This window comes from Podarcis bocagei (genome assembly GCF_964188305.1).
Source record: "Podarcis bocagei genome assembly, chromosome: 13".
In the NCBI taxonomy this organism is placed as follows: Eukaryota; Metazoa; Chordata; class Lepidosauria; order Squamata; family Lacertidae; genus Podarcis; species Podarcis bocagei.
In genome coordinates this window covers 51,923,191-51,943,875 of record NC_138138.1, presented here as the reverse complement: position 1 = coordinate 51,943,875, position 20,685 = coordinate 51,923,191, and the positions used below count along the sequence as shown (strand labels likewise).

The window sequence follows — 20,685 nt, the reverse complement described above, 5'->3', positions numbered from 1 at the left end:
CTGTTTCCTCAAAACACTTGTGTCTTAAACACAGGAGATGTCACATGGAAGATGTCACAGCTTGTTCCCAGAAATCAGCTGGGTTGACTGGTCCTGTACAATCCTAAATAGGTCTGCCCCACTCTTCCTCTGACATCTGAGGTTCATAGCTCTGGATGACTTTCTGAGACAGAGCTCTTCTTAACACTATATCTAACAAATCTGGATGCCACAGATGTATTTATTTAGGCAAACCTCCATGTCTTGAAGAAAACTGATCCGGCAGTTTATGCCGTCCTGAATACAGCTTGAAAGCCAAATACTGTATAAAACCTGCAGTAAAAAAATTCTTAAATCACTCCTGATACTCTGCTATGTCCCCTTTAATCCCAAAAGAAAGATCATTGTCGCTTTATTTAAAGAGGTGCCTGAATTAGGAAAAAAAATTAAAGCATGCCCAAAATAAAAAAAAACATTTTTTAGAGAGGTGCCCAAAATAAAACTAAATAGCACCCAAACTAGAATGTTATATAGCACCCAAATTTACATTTTGTTTAAAGAGGTGCCCAAGTTTTAAATATATATTTATGCAGAGCCCAAGTTAACATTTTATATATAGCACCGACATAATAATCCTTTAAAGAGCAGCTGCAATCAGAATTATTCAAAGCGTGTGCAAAATTATTATTTATTTCATGTCTATACCACTTTATATTTTAAAGAAAAAATCCCAAAGCGGTTTACAGCATATTAAAACTTCAATAAAACAATCCAGAATCAAACATTTCTGAAGAAAATCAAATATAGAGTATACAGTCAAAGCAACATAATTAACAGAAAACTAAAATATTACCTTAAAAGATTTCAAAATAAAACATTACAAAGGAGGTCAGCTACAGAAGTCATGTTTGAAACAAAGCGAACAAAAACAAATCTTAAAACATTTCAAAAGGGGGAAAAAAAACATTGCTAAACGAAGTTAAATATAACATACGCATTTAAAGCAGCATGATTAACAAAAGAAGAAAATATGATCGTAAGCATGACAAAATCCACCGTCCTCGCCTTTCCCTCGCGGCCAATTCCTGCAACAATCACAACCCATGCTTTTTTTAAAAAAAGAAAAGGGGGGGAGTCCTGCTATGTTGGCATCTCCTGCCCCCTCCACAACCCCCCGGGACTGAAGGGGTTAACCCGGGGGCGGCCCTGGAACGCTCTCGCAGCCGCTGTTTGCATCCGGAATTTCCGCAGCAGCAGCAGCAGCAGCAGCACGTGGCTCCTCGGCGATCAAGTGAAAGAGGAAGCGCCCGAGTGACAGGCAGCCTGTCATTCATCCGCCGCCGATCTGCTGGTTCCTGGAGGGCCGGATTCTGCATCTCCCGTTGCTCCTCGCAGGAAGAAAACGGGGGCCTGATCTGCAGCTCCGCCGGCCCCTGATTGCCTCCTTTAAAAAAAAAATAAAGGAGCAAAGTCTCTCCCCCCCCCCCTCTTTTTTACCTGGAAATAGAAAGGAGATGAGCAAACGGCCGTCGCTGGTTGTGTTTGACTTGGGTAAGTTGCTCCGTCGTTGCTTTGGGGCTCATCCTGTATACACAAACAAACATCCCTGGGGAAAATGTATTGATCTGGTGGAAGGACCCTTGGAATTGTGCGGGGGGGGGGGTTCCTAAGTTTGGGGTGAAAGAAATTTCCATCAACCAACTCCCAAGGAAGTTCCACGATCCCACCGTTTTGCTTTCCGCCTGGAACAGCTTTGCCACAGGCAGAGGTTCAACAGGTGTAGTTCTCCCATGTTGTGTTTGTTCAAGGCCTTTATTCCTTTCTGCTCTGCAACTGTTATGTTAAGGTGTGTGTGTTTGGGGTGGGGGGAAACCCGGGTGGCCCTCCGAGCTCCTCTGTCTGGCCCCGAGGGCTTTCACCTCGGACCAAACACCCTCCTCACCCTCAGCCGCTACTGAGCATGAGGCTCTTAATCTCAGGTCACCTTGGGCAAAACTTTCCTTCCTTGCACGGGGCTGGACTAGATGACCGCTGGGTCCCTTCCAACATGACAATTCTGTACTCTTCCTTCATAACCTCCTGGAGTATTTCTGCCTGGAAATGTGTCCTTGAAGGCTGGCAGTTGCCTAGATGCAGTGGCGTAGCGTGGGTTGTCAGCACCCGGGGCAAGGCAAGTAATTTGCGCCCCCTAACCCATGGATTTGCGCCCCCTAACCCGTGGATTTGCGCCCCCTAACCCTAACCCCCAGATCTTGCGCCCGGTGCAGCCGGGCCCCCCCCTGCACCCCCCACGCTACGCCACTGCCTAGATGGAGGGATAGCCAGGGAGTGTTGGGGTGGGAATGTAGAAACTGGCTCACTCTACAAAGGTAAAATTCGCACTCGTTGTCCCACCCAATTCTGCCTCTGCCCGCTTTGCACATGTGGCCCCCAGAAGGTTGTCCGGCCCTCGGAACTTAAAAATCAATATGAAAAAGTTTAAAAGCCGCAAGGAGATAGAATAATAATATATTAAGGATGGAATAACAAATAAAGTGAATAACGCAACAATAACAACAATAAGAGTAGGTAAAGAAGTTCGCACACGGGTGAAGTACTGGGCTGTGGGGGAGGAGGTGAAGGGATTAATTGAAATTGTTAAAGATTGGTATAGGATTTAAGAGATTAAATTTTTTATGAAGATTCTATAAGGAAAGCAGAAAGCAGCAAGAAATATGAAGTAAAGGTGTCAGAGAGGAGATCAGTGTAAATGAAAACAGGAGACTTGTGGTTCTGTTACATATGATTTTATTCTGGAGTTGTCTGTTTATTTTGGAGTTTTTTGTTGTAAAGAATGTATACTATGTGAATAAAATAATAAAGGAATCAGAAGGTTGTCTGGCCCTACAAGTAGAATCTGTGTAGTAAAAGGAGACGATTTGGGAAGAATGGGAATGAGTGAAGCAGGGGTTAGGGGAATTGAAGGTCAACTGATCTCTCTCTTACAGATTACACCCTGTGGCCCTTCTGGGTTGACACCCATGTGGACCCCCCCTTCCAGAAAAGCAGGTGAGATCTTTAGATGAAGGGTGGTATACAAATTTGATAATAATAATATGGAGTATTTATAGGACTGGCAGTGTTTTTTGAGGGCGTTTTTCTGCAGCATCTCATAGACCAGGCATAGGCAAACTCGGCCTTCCAGATGTTTTGGGACTACAATTCCCATCATCCCTGACCACTGGTCCTGTTAGCTAGGGATGATGGGAGTTGTAGTCCCAAAACATCTGGAGGACCGAGTTTGCCTATGCCTGTCATTGACTCACACTAATGTGGCTTTTAATCTGTTTTTGGTTAATTTTCATTTCTCAAAAGTCTTAAATTATTGTTGATAATTCTTGAATTGCATTGTTTTATCTTTTTCGCAAACCTCTTTGAGGGGTTGGTTGTTGTTTTTTTACAATCAATTTTTACAAATTTTATGAAATAAATAGTGATGGATTTATACTGGGCGGTCCACACACATCATACCGCTTATTAGGTTCCCTGATGCGATGCTTCTCTAAGGTTACCACGTCCTTGTCATCCGTGTGGGCAACTGTTGTGCTGTTATGCAACGAAAGCGGGGCAAAAACAATTCATAAGCTGGAACGTTGTTTATATCTCCCTGGTCCTGAATGGGGCAAGTGTGCCCCCGAAGGACCAGGTGCGCAGCCTGGGAGTCATTTTGGACTCACCGCTGTCCATGGAGGCGCAGGTCAATTCTGTGTCCAGGGCAGCTGTCTGCCAGCTCCATCTGGTACGCAGGATGAGACCCTACCTGCCTGCAGACTGTCTGGCCAGAGTGGTGCATGCTCTAGTTATCTCCCACTTGGACTACTGCCATGCGCTCTACGTGGGGCTACCTTTGAAGGTGACCCAGAAACTGCAACTAATCCAGAATGCGGCAGCTAGACTGGTGACTGGGAGCGGCCGCAGAGACCACAAAACACTGGTCTTGAAAGACCTACATTGGCTCCCAGGAAGTTTCCGAACACAATTCAAAGTGTTGGTGTTGACCTTGAAAGCCCTAAACGGCCTCAGCCCAGTATACCTGAAGCAGCGTCTCCACCCCCATCATTCAGCCCGGACACTGAGGTCCAGCTCCGAGGGCCTTCTGGTGGTTCCCTCACTGCGAGAAGCAAAGCTAAAGGGAACCAGGCAGAGGGCCTTCTCGGTAGTGGCGTCCACCCTGTGGAACGCCCTCCCATCAGATGTCAAAGCGATAAACAACTACCAGACATTCAGAAGACATCTGAAGGCAGCCCTGTTCAGGGAAGTTTTTAATGTGTGACATCTTAGTGTATTTTTGGTCTTTGTGGAAGCCGCCCAGAGCGGCTGGGGAAACCCAGCCAGATTGGCGGGGTACAAATAATAATAAATTATTATTATTATTATTATTATTATTATTATTATTATTATATTTAAAAAGATGCAGGATTTCATCAGCAGGTTATGGAGCATGTGCCAACTGGGTTTCCAAACCCCAAACCAATGTCGAAAGGGAGTTCTGCTTCTAACTTCCCTGAAACCATCTTGAGCACAAATTGTCATTAATGCACAATACAAAGGCCCTTTCAGGGAGCTGTTTATTCCCCCCACTTGGGGAGAGACACTGATGTTTGTTTCATGCTTAAAGGGCTCTGTGCCCCTAAAAACCGTGCAGCAGGCAGGAACCCAACAGGTGAAGCTCTACTTTGTGTCCTGGGGAAAACTGTATCTGTTGGATTTCTGCCTGCCATGTTAAAAACACATATACCATCCCGACACTTTTTTTGTTGCTTTAAAGGCAACAAACCTCATCACTCTTTTGTCAATGTTCCCCTCAGCGATGGCTCAATACGAGACCGCAACATGCGACCCATAAATCTGTACCCCGAGGTGCCGGCTGCGCTGGAGCAGCTGCAAGCAGAGGGGATCCCTATGGCGGCTGCCTCACGGTGAGTCCAGATCCTGCACCCATCCCTGCAGGCCCCAAACCGCCTCCATTTATTCTGGGTTACTTGGCTTGACAGCCTTTTTTAGGGAGGTTTTTAATATTTAATGCTGTACTGTTTTTAGCATTTGCTTGGGAGCTGCCCAGAGTGGCTGGGGAAACTCAGCCAGATGGGCGAGGTATAAATAATAAATTATTATTATTATTTTTATCACTGTATTGTTTTTAACATTTGCTTGGGAGCCACCCAGAGTGGCTGGGGAAACTCAGCCAGATGGGCGAGGTATAAATAATAAATTATTATTATTATTATTATTACCACTGTATTGTTTTTAACATTTGCTTGGGAGCCACCCAGAGTGGCTGGGGAAACTCAGCCAGATGGGCGAGGTATAAATAATAAATTATTATTATTATTATTATTATTATTATTATTATTATTATTATTATTACCACTGTATTGTTTTTAACATTTGCTTGGGAGCCACCCAGAGTGGCTGGGGAAACTCAGCCAGATGGGCGAGGTATAAATAATAAATTATTATTATTATTATTATTATTATTATTATTATTATTATTATTATTATTATTATTACCACTGTATTGTTTTTAACATTTGCTTGGGAGCCACCCAGAGTGGCTGGGGAAACTCAGCCAGATGGGCGAGGTATAAATAATAAATTATTATTATTATTATTATTATTATTATTATTATTATTATTATTACCACTGTATTGTTTTTAACATTTGCTTGGGAGCCACCCAGAGTGGCTGGGGAAACTCAGCCAGATGGGCGAGGTATAAATAATAAATAATAATAATAATAATAATAATAATAATAATAATAATAATTATTATTATTATTATTATTATTATTATTATTATTATTATTACTGGACTCCATGTCAACAGGGACATCCACACCATGTTTGCTGCTTGCCGACCACCTTAAAGTTCCGTGTTAAAGTTCCATTGTGTGACTAGTCCCTATGAAGTCCTTTTAAATGTGTTTGTGGGACGGTTTACTGGCTTGCTTTTCTTTCGTGTCCTTGATTTCACTACGCATTTTGTGTTCGCCTTTTGTGCTTTTGTGTTGTGAACCGCCCTGCGATCTTCAGATTGCGGCGCTATTTTCCTAGAAGAAAGAGGAACTCGCCGTGTCTTGGGAAATATTATAAAATTAGTGAATGTTAGATTGCTGTTGGACTGAATCTAAGTGGTTACCAGCTGTAATGATGAAGATAATTGGGGGGAAAAGAAGAAAGAAAGGTGTAAAATTAAGTGAAAATTAAGGGTGAGGATTTGCTGAATGAATAATTTGAATTGGAATACAAAAAGGGGAGGTATGAGGAGGTCCGAGAAATAAGTTAAAAGAAAACAAGTGAATGAAATTATATGTGTTTTTAATTTTTGTGTTTTTGTTTTTTTGTCTTTTTTGTATAAACTTTGAAAAGTTAATAAATATATTTTTAGAAAAAGAAAGAAAGAGGAACTCGCCGTGAACGCCTCTCTTACAACGGCAGTGGCACCGACCTGAGAGGTGCCGGAACTTGAGTTCCGGCTGAGAAAAATCCCTGAGCTTACAAATTTAACCTTGGTTGACGATGGGAGACAATGGAAGACTGCGCCTTTGGGGGTGAGGTCAAGATGTTGCCTGCTGTTGCTGCAGAGATGATATGGGAGAGACATGTTTTGTTGCAGCCGGGGCAGAGTAAGGTGTCTGGTTGCATCGTGGTACAGTGGTACCTCGGGTTAAGTACTTAATTCGTTCCGGAGGTCTGTTCTTAACCTGAAACTGTTCTTAACCTGAAGCACCACTTTAGCTGATGGGGCCTCCTGCTGCCGCTGCGCCGCCGGAGCACAATTTCTGTTCTCATCCTGAAGCAAAGTTCTTAACCCGAGGTATTATTTCTGGGTTAGCAGAGTCTGTAACTTGAAGCGTATGTAACCTGAAGTGTATGTAACCCGAGGTACCACTGTATTTCTTCTCTCCGTTCTCCTCCCAGCGGTCATTTCTCCTCAGGTCCCTGCTACGGATGCACGACTTGACTGCCTTGTCTCCAGGCACTGCGGTCGTCTGCAAGGGGGGGTATTATTTAATAAACAAGACTAATAAGCGATCTCAAATATGAATCTCTCCACCCCTCCCTCTCTCTTCCTAGGACAGGTGAGATCCGGGGGGCTAATCAGCTGTTGGATCTCTTCGGCCTGAACCGCTTCATCCGCTACGCAGAGATCTACCCGGGCAGCAAAGTCACCCACTTTCAGAAGTAAGGGAAGACCTACATCCCGTTGGTTGGGGGGCAGGTGGCTGTGAAAAGAGGAGCCTGGACAAGCCCTTGGCTCTTTGTACGCCCTCACAGTGATGTCCCCCAAGTTCCGTCCGTTTCTTGGGCCTAATCCTGCCCGCTGGTTGGTTTATTTGAATTTTATTATTATGACAGTCCAGTTCTGGCTCACTTACAATATCAGGAAAATACACATAAAACGCAACAGGAAGACATTGAATTGCAATTGGGTATAACAGAGACAATTCAGATATAGTGGTACCTCGGGTTAAGTACTTAATTCGTTCCGGAGGTCCGTTCTTATCCTGAAACTGTTCTTAACCTGAAGCACCACTTTAGCTAATGGGGCCTCCTGCTGCTGCCCTGCGATTTCTGTTCTCATCCTGAAGCAAAGTTCTTAACCCGAGGTACTATTTCTGGGTTAGTGGAGTCTTTAACCTGAAGCGTATGTAACCTGAAGCGTGTGCAACCCGAGGTACCACTGTATAGCGGCAGTTAAAAATATGTATTAAATATTGATCACTAAAATATAACCTAAAATTGTCATTTAAAACCTTAATCCTTTTGGTAGTACGGTTTAATCCTGCCCTCACGGCCCTTCACTTCATCAAATCTGGCCCTCTGTGAAAAAAGTTTGGACACCACTGATGGAGGGCGCGCCATTGGCAAGGCTGGTCTAGGGGAGCAATGGGACGGCGATTTCTCATTCTGCCCCCCGCCTGTTCCTCCTCAGGTTGTCTCAACAAACCGGGGTTCCCTTTTCGCAGATGCTCTTCTTCGACGACGAGAGCCGCAACATTTACGACGTCAGCAAATTAGGTAACGGGGAGAAATGTGCCCGCTGCGTGTGACCCCCTCGACCCTAGGCGGCGGAGGCTGCTGTCTGTGGGGCAAAGTGGGCGCCCGCCTCACTCTTGGGAGCTGCTGTAGGTCAGTGGAGACAAGCCTGAGCTAAGCGGACCCCAAGGCTGACTCTGAATGTCACCTTCCTATGAAGGGGGGGGGGCAGGGAGATGTGCAATCTATTTTCCCCCTATTTCGCTTCCACGTAGGAGTCACATGTATCCTCGTCCCCAACGGCATGAACCTGTCCCTCCTGAAACAGGGCCTAGAAGCCTTCGCTCGCTCCTGAGCGCCGCCTGCGGCTGACGCAAACCGGACCCCTCTCGTCATGTGTGGAGTGTGTTGGCGGGGACGGGATTTTGACCCCGTGCAATAAATCCTCTACGTGTTTCCCTGCCGCGCATCTTTTTACACGCGTGTGAACAGCCTGGACTTAACTGATAGGCACCTTGCTGTAGCGTTCCCAGCGCAAAGGAAGGATTGGACTCTGATTAATAAAAGACAGGGGTACCTCGGGTTAAGTACTTAATTCATTCCGGAGGTCCGTACTTAACCTGAAACTGTTCTTAACCTGAAGCACCACTTTAGCTAATGGGGCCTCCTGCTGCTGCCGCGCCACCGGAGCATGATTTCTGTTCTCCTCCTGAAGCAAAGTTCTTAACCCGAGGTACTATTTCTGGGTTAGCAGAGTCTGTAACCTGAAGCGTCTGTAACCTGAGGTACCACTGTACACAGGATGCTTGGCAAGACTCTGGGGAGAGGTGCCAATAATGATAATAATCCTTCTCCACCCCTCGGCCCAGGTTGTTTTATTCACAAAAGGACTTTTTACACAGTGTTCATAAGAACCAATCAGATTTCCTCTGAGCGTTTCAAAAAAACCCACGTGGGACAAAGTCAGATCAGAAGAAATCCTGTTAACTACAAAGACTACTTTGAGCATGCATACATATCTGAGAGTAAACAAAACAGGACTACAGGAATGCATTCAGCAAAACCCAGAGGTCATAAACAGGCAGGGAAGGAAGGAAGGATGGCAAGGAAAAGAGTATTTACCATCTCCTTGTGAACTCTCTTCCTGGCCTTTAAAGGTAAAGGTATAGGGACCCCTGACCCTTAGGTCCAGTCATGGCCGACTCTGGGGTTGCAGCGCTCATCTCGCTTTATTGGCTGAGGGAGCCAGCGTCCAGCTTCCGGGTCATGTGGCCAGCATGACTAAGCCGCTTCTGGTGAACCAGAGCAGTGCACGGAAACGCCGTTTACCTTCCTGCTGGAGCCATACCTATTTATCTGCTTGCACTCTGACATGCTTTCGAACTGCTAGGTTGGCAGGAGCAGGGACTGAACAATGGGAGCGCACCCTGTCGCGAGGATTCGAACCGCCGACCTTCTGATCGGCAAGTCCTAGGCTCTGTGGTTTAACCCCCAGCGCCACCCAAACTACATCAAAGAAGCTACCTACTATATGACCCAGGATGCCTGATGAAGCAACTGGCAACTGGTCTGTGTTTAGAATGCTGATACGTGCCTGTCAGGTGTAGAGGAAGCAAATGGCAGAGGTGGAGAGGCTTGTGGGATTTGATCAGAAACGATTGTCAATGAATCAAACCCAGTCAACGCAATGCTTTCATCACGGACACAATGGCCTGCTTCATTTTTCATAATTCCTCCTAGCGATCCCACCTGACCCCCACACTCTGGATATCTGCACCCCTACACCTTGCCACGCTGCTGTTCCCCAACAACTGATCCACGTCCCCTCCAGTTGCCGAGCCGGCAGAAGACGACAGGCACTGTGAAAGCGGGGGGGGGGGGCGGGGGGGCCAGTTTTATTCAATTGTCTGCTTTGTAAAGTTCATGCACCGCTTGACTGTAGAAAGGCAATAACAGCAATGCCGATCGTGGTTTATAAACAGAATAAAACAGTGAAATCACAGGGAAAAGAATTGGTTAAGAAGAAATACCTAAAGTATTCAAAAAAACCTATCAAGATAAAAACCAGATTAAAATGCTATGCTTCTGGATAGGCTTGCCTAAACAACTATTTTTAGCAGGCACCAAAAAATGTAATAATAATATAATAATTTATTATTTATACCCCGCCCAGCTGGCTGGGTTTCCCCAGCCATTCTGGGCGGCTTCCAATAGAATATTGAATGAATGAATTTTATTATTTCGGTCACAGACCAATTCCAGCCCACATACAATATCAAGGAAGTCATAAAACACGATAGGGATACATTTGAATTTGCAATTAGGTATAAGAGGGACAATACAGATATAGCAACAGTTAAAAAATATATAAATTAAAACTTAGTCACTAACATATAACCTAAAATTATCATTTAAAACCTTATTAGGCACAGCTTGTTGCCTAAGTTTTATGGCAATCGCACATATGGCTACCCTTAACGTGATCGCAGGATCCTTGTCCAATAGAATATTAAAAACACGATAAAACATCAAACATTAAAAGCTTCCCTAAACAGAGCTGCCTTCAGATGCCTTCTAGTTGTTTATTTCCTTGACACCTGGTGGGAGGGTGTTCCACAGGGCGGGCGCCACTACCGAGAAGGCCCTCTGCCTGGTTCCCTGTAACCTCACTTTTCGCAGTGAGGGAACTGCCAGAAGGCCCTCAGAGCTGCACCTCAGTGTCAGGGCTGAATGATGGGGGTGGAGACGCTCCTTCAAGTATACTGGGGCAAAGTCATTTAGGGCTTTCAAGGTCAACACCAACACTCTTAATTGTGCTTGGAAATGTTCTGGGAGCCAATGCAAGTCTTTTACAACTGGTGTTATGTGGTCTCGGCGGCCACTCCCAGTCACCAGTCTAGCTGCCGCATTCTGGATTAGTTGCAGTTTCCGGGTCACCTTCAAAGGTAGCCCCACGTAGAGCGCAGGGCAGTAGTCCAAGCAGGAGATAACCAGAGCATGCACCACTCTGGCGAGACAGTCCGCGGGGAGGTAGGGTCTCATCCTGCGTACCAGATGGAGCTGGTAGACAGATGCCCTGGACACAGAATTAACCTGTGCCTCCATGGACAGCTGTGAGTCCAAAATGACTCCCAGGCTACATTCCTGTGTCAGCCTTTTCCAACTTTGCACCTTCCAGTTTTTTGGACTACAACGCTCCTTCACTGGAGGTTTTTAAGCAGAGGTTGGGTGGCCATCTGCCATGGATGCTTCAGTTGAGATCCCTCCATTGCAGGGGGTTGGACTAGATGACCCTGGGGTCCCTTCTAACTCGACAATTCTACCATTCTGTGAACTCTGATGGGAGCTGCAGCCCCAAACTTCCAGAGGGCTCCAGGTTGGCCAAAATTGTCTGGTGGGTTGCTGATTTCTCATTGGCTGAGGTACGCAGGAGCAAGTGAAAGCTCACATCCTCTCTGTCTCTCTCACTGTGGGATCAGACATTTATTTATCGCGTAAAACTGATATAACGTTTGTTAAGAACCAAGCGCAGAGAACAAAGGAATGCACAGAAGAGTCGGCAGAATTGTGCTTCTTGCAATATCTTTACTCTGCTCTTTCAATCAGGCAATGCAATGCATCTCCTAAAAGTCACGAGTAGTGTGGGTTTGTTTCTGCTTTCTGTTTTTTTAAATGCAATATCCAGGATCAGGTCCGTCAGGCCCAATGCTCCCCCCCCCCTTTTTTATTATTAAAAGCAATGGCCAGGCCCTACAGTCTTTCACCCTCAATATGCTCACAGTGCGGAGCTGCATTTACTGCTGGGGAAGGTGTACTTTGCACATGTCCAGAGACATGCTTGTCTTTGTTGTAAACAAACATTTGCCCTTGTTCCCTTATGGGGTGTCCAAGAGCCCATATAGAGTCCTTACGTAGGTTCCCTATTGGTAGGAGAAACTAACAGAGGCCAACCAGAGAATATTGAGAAGCAAAGCAGCTAGTAAGCCTGATCTTTATTGATCTATTGCGACAGGGTGCTCCCCTCACACGCGGGAAAGGAGGAGGAACCCAGAACAATGGCGCGCAAGGCCTTATATAGACATTTTAAATTCCCTGCCCTGGAACTCAAGACCACCCCTCAGATACATCATAGAAAAGGCGGTCTACAGCAGAAATCTGAGTGTGTTGTTTATCTCGTCTTACAGGTTACCTGTTAATGCTCACTTGATTGGATACCCAGGGGAGCCTTAGTTCCTGAGCCAGATCACAGGCTCACCCTATTCGAACACAGACATACCCTTAAGACAGGATTTGTGAAGGAAAAGACAATGGGGAGGCTTTTCCATTTTCCTTTGATCTTGCAGAGAAAGCATTTGGTCAGTTTGGGAATCAAAAACGGTTTCAGGTCGGTCTTCCTGTGCTGATCTATGTACGTGCTTGGTTGGTACATTTATGAACATTTATTATATATCTAAGACTTTAGAATTCTTATCACATCTTCAATTTATGTTTTATTTAAACAACAATAATACATTAAGGAAAAGGTGTGAATGCCCAGAGCCAAGTGGGAAGAGACATGTCAGCCAGATTACAAAGAAGTGCTTTTAACATCTAGGGGACTCTAGATTTTTTTTGGTTGTCAGCTTCAGCCAATAAAACAGGGGTGATGGGAGATAGGAGTCTTAAAACAGAGGAGAGTCAATGGATCTCCATCTCTGGTATAGTAAACATGGAAAATCAGTGTGAAAAGGAGGGGAGCCCCCAGCCCTAATTCTCCCCACCACAATGGAAGGCTATACCTGTTGGATTGTGAAATCTCCCGCAGCTTTTTAAAGATCAGGGGCGCTATTATGGGATGGGTGGGGCAGCTTGGGGTGGGGACCTTCAAACTGCCGGCAAAATGATTAATGTGGATTCAGTCCCATAAAACCAGGTAGATCATATGGCCCCTGTACGAAATGGATATTCATAATTTAATTTCGAGACTACAAAATTCTGTTTCAGGATTGGAAAGGGGTTCTTTAGGGCGGCGCGGCTCCTTTAAGAGAGGGAGGGGGGAAGAGAGGGAGAGACATCACGTCATATGATTTCCCTGCCCACGTTTTTGTCCCGTGCCCAGATTTGGTCCAAAGAGATACCATTAATTGGACACTCACCGCAACCTCAACTTCCGGTTCCCATTATAAAATCACTTCCCATGTGCGGGGCAAGCGTGGTGGAGCGATGTCGGAACCTATGGTTAAAAACCAATCCCAATTGCCAAAATCCAAACAGGGCGAGAGGTTCTCCTTTCGCAGCTGCTCTTTGAAGCAGCCATGATGTTTGTTTGTTTTAAAATTTTAAAAAAATCTGATCACTGGGTTGATCCCAGTCTTCTGTAAGTTATGTGCACTAGATTCCAAATTAAATCAGTAGGACTTGGGCCACGATTAATTGATTGATTAATTAATTAATTAATGAGTCTAGGTCGAACCCCCCCCCTTTTTTTTAAATGCAATTCCACTCCCATTTCCCCGCACGTAAGAGGAGTGTAGCCAGTTCAAATTGGGAACCTGATGTCTCTATAGAGAACTAGGAAGACTGGTTCCCCTTTGCCCTGGTCCTTCCCTGTTGTCATGTGATAGGTGGGGGGGGATGGAGGCGGTGTAAGGCTGGGAGGTGGATGAAGCCGGAAGAGGAAGTCCAGTGAATTACCAACCAGGCGAGATGAGTGGCTTGGGAAAGCTCTTCGGGAAGGGTGAGCCCCTACATTTACATTCCCCACCCTGAAGGAGGGTGGTATCGCCCAATCGCCATAGGGGATCACGGACAGCTGGGAGAAACCATTTGTGTCTTGGGGGGAGGAGGGAGGAGAGGAAAAGAATCTGGCTTGGTGGAGGGAGAGAAACAAAGGAGGGAAACGTATTAAAGGAAGGGGAAGGGTTCATTCCAAGCTTTTTCGGGGGGGGGAGTGGACTGTACCATATTTCCAAAAAGCTCTATTTTGGGGGGTTAACTTATCTTCTTCCCCAGTGATCAGTTTCTGGGTGTAGGGCGGCAGCTTCCCCCCACCATTTTGAAGCAGGGCAAGAGAGTCATGGAGGAGAAGGATGGCTGCTGGGAAAAGCCCATAATTCACCTGGGGTATCTCTTGGTGGGCTGACCAGTCTCCCTTTAGCATCATCCTTTCCAAGCAATGGTTCTAGTCCCTGTTGTTGTTGGCTCTCAAATAGGTTGGATTGATGCTGGAGGATTAATGGGCGTTCTGGCTCTCTCCCTTCTCTCCCTTCCCCCCACCCTCTCTGGCCGGGGCCCTTTCCAGGTAAGAAGGCCAAAGCCCCCACCCCGCAGGAGGCTATCCAGAAGCTGCGGGAGACGGAGGAGGTGCTTGTCAAGAAACAAGAATTCCTGGAGCAAAAGATCCAGCAGGAACTTCAGTCGGCCAAGAAACATGGGACGAAAAACAAAAGAGGTGAATGGAGCAGTGGAGGGAGATCCAGGGAACGTGGGGTCCAGGAAGGGGGCCCGGTTAAAACAGAGATTTCCTTCATCCCTTAAGCAGCAGCTTTGAGGGGGCTGTGCTTTCATAAGGACTAGAAACTTAGCAATGTTAAAAGAAAAGGAAAGAAAATACACCGCTCGCCGGTTAGCAAAAATATGTTATGTAGAAAGTAAAATGTTACCAAAAAGTAAATGTTACATATAAATAAAATAAAGTGGTGTGTTTTCTTTTTACTTTTGTGATGTGATATTTAAATTCAATTGCACACACACACAAACACACACAAAATAAAAAAAGAAACTTAGCAGTGTCAAAATGAAAGCTGGGGGATTTTAGGGAGCTGTGTTTCTGCTTCCAGCACAGCCTACATTTCTGAGGAATGGAATCCTGTAGCCTTAGAGGAGGAAATAGAGCGTTTGTAAAGTTTAAGGGGTGGGCTGTGTCAGGGAGCAAATGGAACTGATGCCTGCTAATAGTAATAATAATAATAATATGCCACCCATCTGACTGGGTGCCACTCTGGGCAGTTGTCAGCTGAATATTAAAAACAGAATAACGCATTGCCTCTTTCCCTCCCTTCTCGATCCAGCTGCCCTGCAAGCTCTCAAGCGGAAGAAACGCTACGAGCAGCAGCTGGGGCAGATCGATGGGACCCTCTCCACCATCGAGTTCCAGCGCGAGGCTCTCGAGAACGCCACCACCAACACCGAAGTGCTCAAGACCATGTCGGATGCAGCCCGAGCCATGAAAGAAGCCCATCAGCACATGTGGGTCCCGAGGCCGTGGGGCCGTCAGGGCAGGCTCCTGTGCCGCCTGGAGGGGGGAGGGAGATGGGGTGCTTGTGTGGAGCCTGGAAAGGGCAAAAGCGAAGGCCGAGGGAGCAGCAAGCCCCGAGTGCAAAGGAGGAGACCCTTTCTGGCCATGTGCATGCCCTCTATTTAAAAGACAGTGCTGGCAGGTGTGGCTTCCTGCAAAGAATCCTGGGAGCTGTAGTCCGATAAGGGTGCTGAGACACCGCATTATTCCCTTCACAAGAGCTATGGTTGTCAGGGCGGTTTAACAGCCACTCTCTCTTCCCAGGGATTCTGGGAATGGCTGCTCTGTGAGCGGGAATAGGGCTCTCCTAGCGAGGCTCAGTGCCCTTAACAAACTACAGCTCCCAGAATCCTCTGCCCAGGCCACGCCCCTTGTTGGGCCATCTCCGAGCCCCCCTCCAGTAAGCATACCTGGCTGGTCTGTGTCTTTGAACTGGGGTCCAACCAGGATGGAGAGGCTTGTGTGTGTCCAGACCTGTGGCCCCCATAAAGTTGCCCTGGTGGGATTGCGGCCCTTGGCTAAAGAAAGGTTCCCCTTTCAAAGGCTGGCTTCATCCTTCTTAGTCCTGCCATGGTAGTCCTGCCTTGTGGATTTTGCCTCGTGGCGGCTGCTCGCATTTTCGGACCTGGATCTCGGATTTGCTCAGTCTTCCAGCTCCTTTGGCCTCCCCCGCTTCCCTTGAGGTGGAGCTTTCCTGGTGCAACAGCAAAAGCAGCCCACCTGCCCCTTTCCGCTGTGTCTCACCCACTTCCCCCGCCCCGTCTCTCCAGGGACATCGACAAAGTGGACGACCTGATGGCCGAGATCACAGAGCAGCAGGACATCGCGCAGCAGATCTCCGACGCCATCTCGAAGCCCGTCGGCTTTGGGGACGACGTAGATGAGGTAACGTCAAAAGCGGGGGACCCTTACTAAACACCTTCCAAGACAATAATGCCCACTTACACCACAAAGGACTCATAACCCACCTACTTTCAGCAGCCAGAAACACCATAACCAGACACTGGAGAGACCTGTCAGGCAGTAAGCATGGACCAAGGGTACCAAATACTATGGGAAACAGCCCTACTAGAAAAATTAAGCAACATATATATATATGAGAGAGAGACATTGCACACGCTTTTGTAAATCAAGAAAATATTTAATAATAATAATAAAAAGGGGAGGTCCTCTCTCATGAAAAGTGGAGGAGGGAGTTCGGTTATGGGTCTGCAGATCCGCCTTTTTGGGGGGGCTGAGCCCCAGAGGAGTGGGGCAGTGGGCACCTGTTTTGTGTTTCTACTCATCTCCCTGCCTTTCCTTCCCTCAGGACGAGCTGTTAGCTGAGCTGGAAGAGATGGAGCAGGAAGACTTGGACAAGGAACTGCTGAATGTTGGGGAACCGACCCCTGAGCTGCCCAGCGTGCCTGCCTCTCGCCTGCCCAGCGTGCCAGGTAAGGGGGTCTGGGGAGGCAGCGAGGTGGGCACAAGCCCCTGGGTCTTGGGATGGCGTCGCCTGCTGTTTCAGCTCCCCTCAAAGCCCTGGCTTTGCCAACCTGGGTCACTCCAAGTGTGACTGGACTACAACTCCCATCATGCCTCTGGCTGGTGTGGGGCGGCAGTCACAAAAGGATCTGGAGAAAGTGAGTGAACGTAAAGTGGAAGCGTACAAAAATAAGCATCATTTCCCACCTGAATGTAGGTTCTGCTTCATTTCGAAAAATAATATATTTATTTTTTACGGCTTATATTTTGAATTGGATAGATATGGGGGCTCCAAAAGTTTTTAAGTGCTTAGGGTCTCCAAAGGTCTTAATCCAGCCTGGATATTGTGGCTTTTTTAAAAGAGAAGGCCCTTTGTATGTGTGTGTGTGTTCTTCTTGCCGTAACCTTACACAAACCACTTTGTGGCGTCTGCCTGAAAGCACTACAGTCGTACCTTGGTTCTCAAACGCCTTGGTACACGTACGTTTTGGCTCCTGAACGCCGCAAACCTGTTTGTGAACGTTCTTTGTAAGCCAAACGTCCGACACAGCTTCTAATTGAGTGCAGGAAGCTCCTTCAGCCAATTGGAAGCAGTGCTTGGGTTTTTAAATGGTTACGGGAGTCGAACCGTCTCCCGGAACAGATTAAGTTTGAAAGCCAAGGTACCACTGTATCTTCTTTGGCAATCACTCGTAGCCAAGTAAGGTGGTCTTCCATAAACACAGCTTTAACAGTGAGTCCGTAAGCGAGGCCAATTCTGGATCCACATGTCCTTCCACAGTGGGGACATAGGTTTCCGGGCAGGAGTTGATCATGGTGAGGGTTTGCCGAACGTGCCTTCCTCTTAGCACGTTTCTCCCTTGCGTCCTGAGTTCGAGTGTCTTCAAAGCTCATATAAATGCAGTAAATAAACGGGCACCCCGAGGCAAGGTGTTAAGTAAAGGCGGGAGCGTTTGGAAGAGGGTTGAAGTTTTGGGGTGCCGTGTCTACATTTTGATTTCATCCTTTTCCCTCCCTCCGTTCAGGCAGCCCGGTTCAGGGAAGTTTTCAATGTGTGACATTTTAATGTATTTTTAATCTTTGTTGGAAGCCGCCCAGAGTGGCTGGGGAGACCCAGCCAGATGGGTGGGGTACAAATAATAAATTATTATTATTATTTTGCCAGCCTCAAAAGTGCCCGCCTCTGCCTCCGCGGTGGATGACGACGACGACGAAGAAATGAAGCAACTCGCCGCCTGGGTGTCGTGATGCATTGTGGGAAAACCGCCCGCCTTCCTTCCCTCCCTCCCCTTCCTCGGAGGGCTGGGAGACGGGAGAGGACCTTTCCCCCTCCCCTGCCTTCCTCCTTCAGTTCCAGATTCGGGGAGGGGTGGTGAACACCGACGCCCCCTCCGCCCCGCCCCTGCCTGAAATAACCTTACGTGCCGAATGTAAAGAGTTTTATATAGACAGATTTATATATATGAAATATATATATATATGTATATGAACAGATTGTATCGTGGGGAGGGGGAAGGGGGCTTGCCTTGGGAACGGGAGACCGGCCCCGCACCCCCCGCGTTACCCCTCTGTAAAACTCGAGGACCAAACTTTCCAATCTTGGTGCTTGGCGCTTCCCAAGCAATCCCGAGACCCTCTCCGCGGTTGTAAACATGTGAGGGGCCTTCGGTGGGGAGGGGGGCACAAGTCCCCCCCCTCCCCAGAAGTGAGGCCGAGGGGTTTCCACGGAGTTAAGTTCTCCCCCCCCTGCACTCGCTGCGAGGGGGATTGGGGCCTGTGTCAAATTGTGGGGGTTCAGTGTTCCTTCGCTACTCCTCTTTGCTGGGCGGGGGGTTAGGGGGGCTCCATGCCTTGGTCGTTCTCCCCCCCCCCCCCAGCCTCTTTACCAATGCTACAGATTTTCTCCCCACCAGCATGTGAATTTAAAAAAATGATGATGATGAATGATGCCAGCCCAGCAGGGTGGGTGGAACTGTGCCAAGAGGGTGGGGGGTCTGTTGCGAACAGGTACGTTCTCTCTTTCTCTTTCTCTGTTCCTATCGACAGCGTGTCTGTTTAAATGTGGCTTGGGGTGGCGTTTACATGTTATTTGCACTCGGATCTGTGCTAACCCGCTAACTTTTCGGAAACTTTCTCTCTCTCTCTCGTCTTCGTCTCCGTCGTTAGTTTCTTCTTCTTCTTTTTGTATCTTCTCGTGGCCAAGAATTTGGGGGGTGAAGGGGAGGGATTTCCGCCCCAACCCGCACCCCCCTCTCACGCGCACATGCTGCAGTGGCCTTTACGACGACAACTCTGAAAATAAACGTGGCCGGAAATTTTTCTGCTGTTTCGTTGTTCGAAGGGCGGGGCTGGGGAGGGAAGCAGCGCTCTTGCAAGTCCTCCCCTCCCCTCTTGGCTCTCTCTACGCCCTCCTGGATTGGACAGAGTGTCCCTCTGTTCCGCACGCTGCCCAATCAGATATGCCCAACGAAGCCACTGCCCGCCCTTCTTGGGCCCTCTCCCGAGCAATTAGAGATAGACTGCTCTTGAGCTTGGAGGCTCTGCTCAGTTGCCGCAGCTAAGAGCGACCGCCAGACCTCTGTTCCGATTCCTCACTGGAAGCTGTCAGCACACATCGCTACATCTCAATTTAAACTATTTTGGGTGGAGAAATAGCACTTAGATTTTCTCATACTCTGAACCCGGCCTTCACTTTCATTGGTGTTTGCTGGGCGTGTTTGCTACTCACTTTGCATCATTTATAAGCTTCCCCACATACACTGCCCTGCCTGATTTTTAAGGTAAAGGGGCCCCTGACCGTTAGGTCCAGTCGTGGCCGACTCTGGGGCTGCGGCGCTCATCTCGCTTTATTGGCCGAGGGAGCTGGCGTACAGCTTCCGGGTCATGTGGCCAGCAGGACTAAGCCACTTCTGGCGAACCAGAGCAGCGCACGGAAACGCCGTTTACCTCCCCCCCGGAGCGGTACCTATTTATCTACTTGCACTTTGACGTGCTTTCAAACTGCTTGGTTGGCAGGAGCAGGGACCGAGCAACGGGAGCTCACCCCGTCGCGGGGATTCGAACTGCCAACCTTCTGATCGGCATGTCCTAGGCTCTGTGGTTTAACCCACAGCGCCACCCGCTAAAATGGCACCTTTTTCAAAGAGCCACATGGGGCTGAAATGGTCTCCTTTCTGAAACACAGGAAGGCACTGCGGGCTGTACAGTATGGACCAACGACTTTGTGTTTTGGTCCTCCGCTTCCTAGATCCTGCTGAAACCCCGCATGCTGTTCGTTGCCACGCTTGCTATCGCTAAGGTGGCATTTTGCAAACTCCCAATTTCCTCGCTGGGGAAAGAGATGAACTCAGGAACACAACAGAGGGTCGTTCGCACTGCACTTGGCGAGCGGGCGGAGGCTGAGGGAGGCAGGAAAGTGCCCAGCACAACCTGCCACTCCTCTCGGTGGACGTCCGGGGAATCCGACCACCAAAGGCTATGTTGGCTGGCTGTCGTCCCCCCCCCCCCATGTGGGCTGACAGGCAGCACAGCGTAACCCCACTTTGTTCCCAGAAGCGGGGCACTCCAGGGGCGGCAGTGGCAAGGCCTGGGCTAGCACAGCAGCCTCTCTTCACCCTCTGTGCCCTGGCGGCTGGCAAACTCTGCTACACCACTGATTCCAGCTAAACATCAGGAAGAATTTTCTCACAGGAAGAGCGGTTCGACAGTGAAATGGTCTCCCTTGGAAGCTAGCGGACTCTCCTTCCTTTGAGGTTTTTAAGCAAGAGGTTGGAGGGATCTAGTTGAGATTCTGTCATGGAGGGATCTAGTTGAGATTCCTGCGTCGCAGGGGGTTGGACTAGATGACACTCTGGGTCCCTTCCAGAGCTACCATTCTGCGAAATCAAGAATGGCAGCCTTTTCGCTCAATAACCCCAGGGAAAGTACCGTATTTTTTGCTCTATAAG

General features: G+C 47.8%; 2 protein-coding genes across 2 annotated transcripts; both read left to right on the top strand.

Annotated features, from left to right (window-relative positions):
• Positions 1 to 1,474: 1,474 nt before the first annotated feature.
• Positions 1,475 to 8,456, top strand: MDP1 (magnesium dependent phosphatase 1). The gene is made up of 6 exons (XM_081168249.1): positions 1,475 to 1,530; positions 2,967 to 3,027; positions 4,827 to 4,937; positions 7,096 to 7,203; positions 7,955 to 8,040; positions 8,274 to 8,456. Exons 1-6 carry the CDS (start codon positions 1,494 to 1,496, stop codon positions 8,351 to 8,353), a joined length of 483 nt encoding a protein of 160 aa, XP_081024375.1. The 5' UTR covers positions 1,475 to 1,493; the 3' UTR covers positions 8,354 to 8,456.
• A 5,125-nt stretch (positions 8,457 to 13,581) lies between these two features.
• Positions 13,582 to 19,057, top strand: CHMP4A (charged multivesicular body protein 4A). The gene is made up of 6 exons (XM_081168205.1): positions 13,582 to 13,714; positions 14,279 to 14,428; positions 15,048 to 15,225; positions 16,045 to 16,159; positions 16,584 to 16,707; positions 17,904 to 19,057. Exons 1-6 carry the CDS (start codon positions 13,684 to 13,686, stop codon positions 17,984 to 17,986), a joined length of 681 nt encoding a protein of 226 aa, XP_081024331.1. The 5' UTR covers positions 13,582 to 13,683; the 3' UTR covers positions 17,987 to 19,057.
• The last annotated feature ends 1,628 nt before the right edge of the window (positions 19,058 to 20,685 follow it).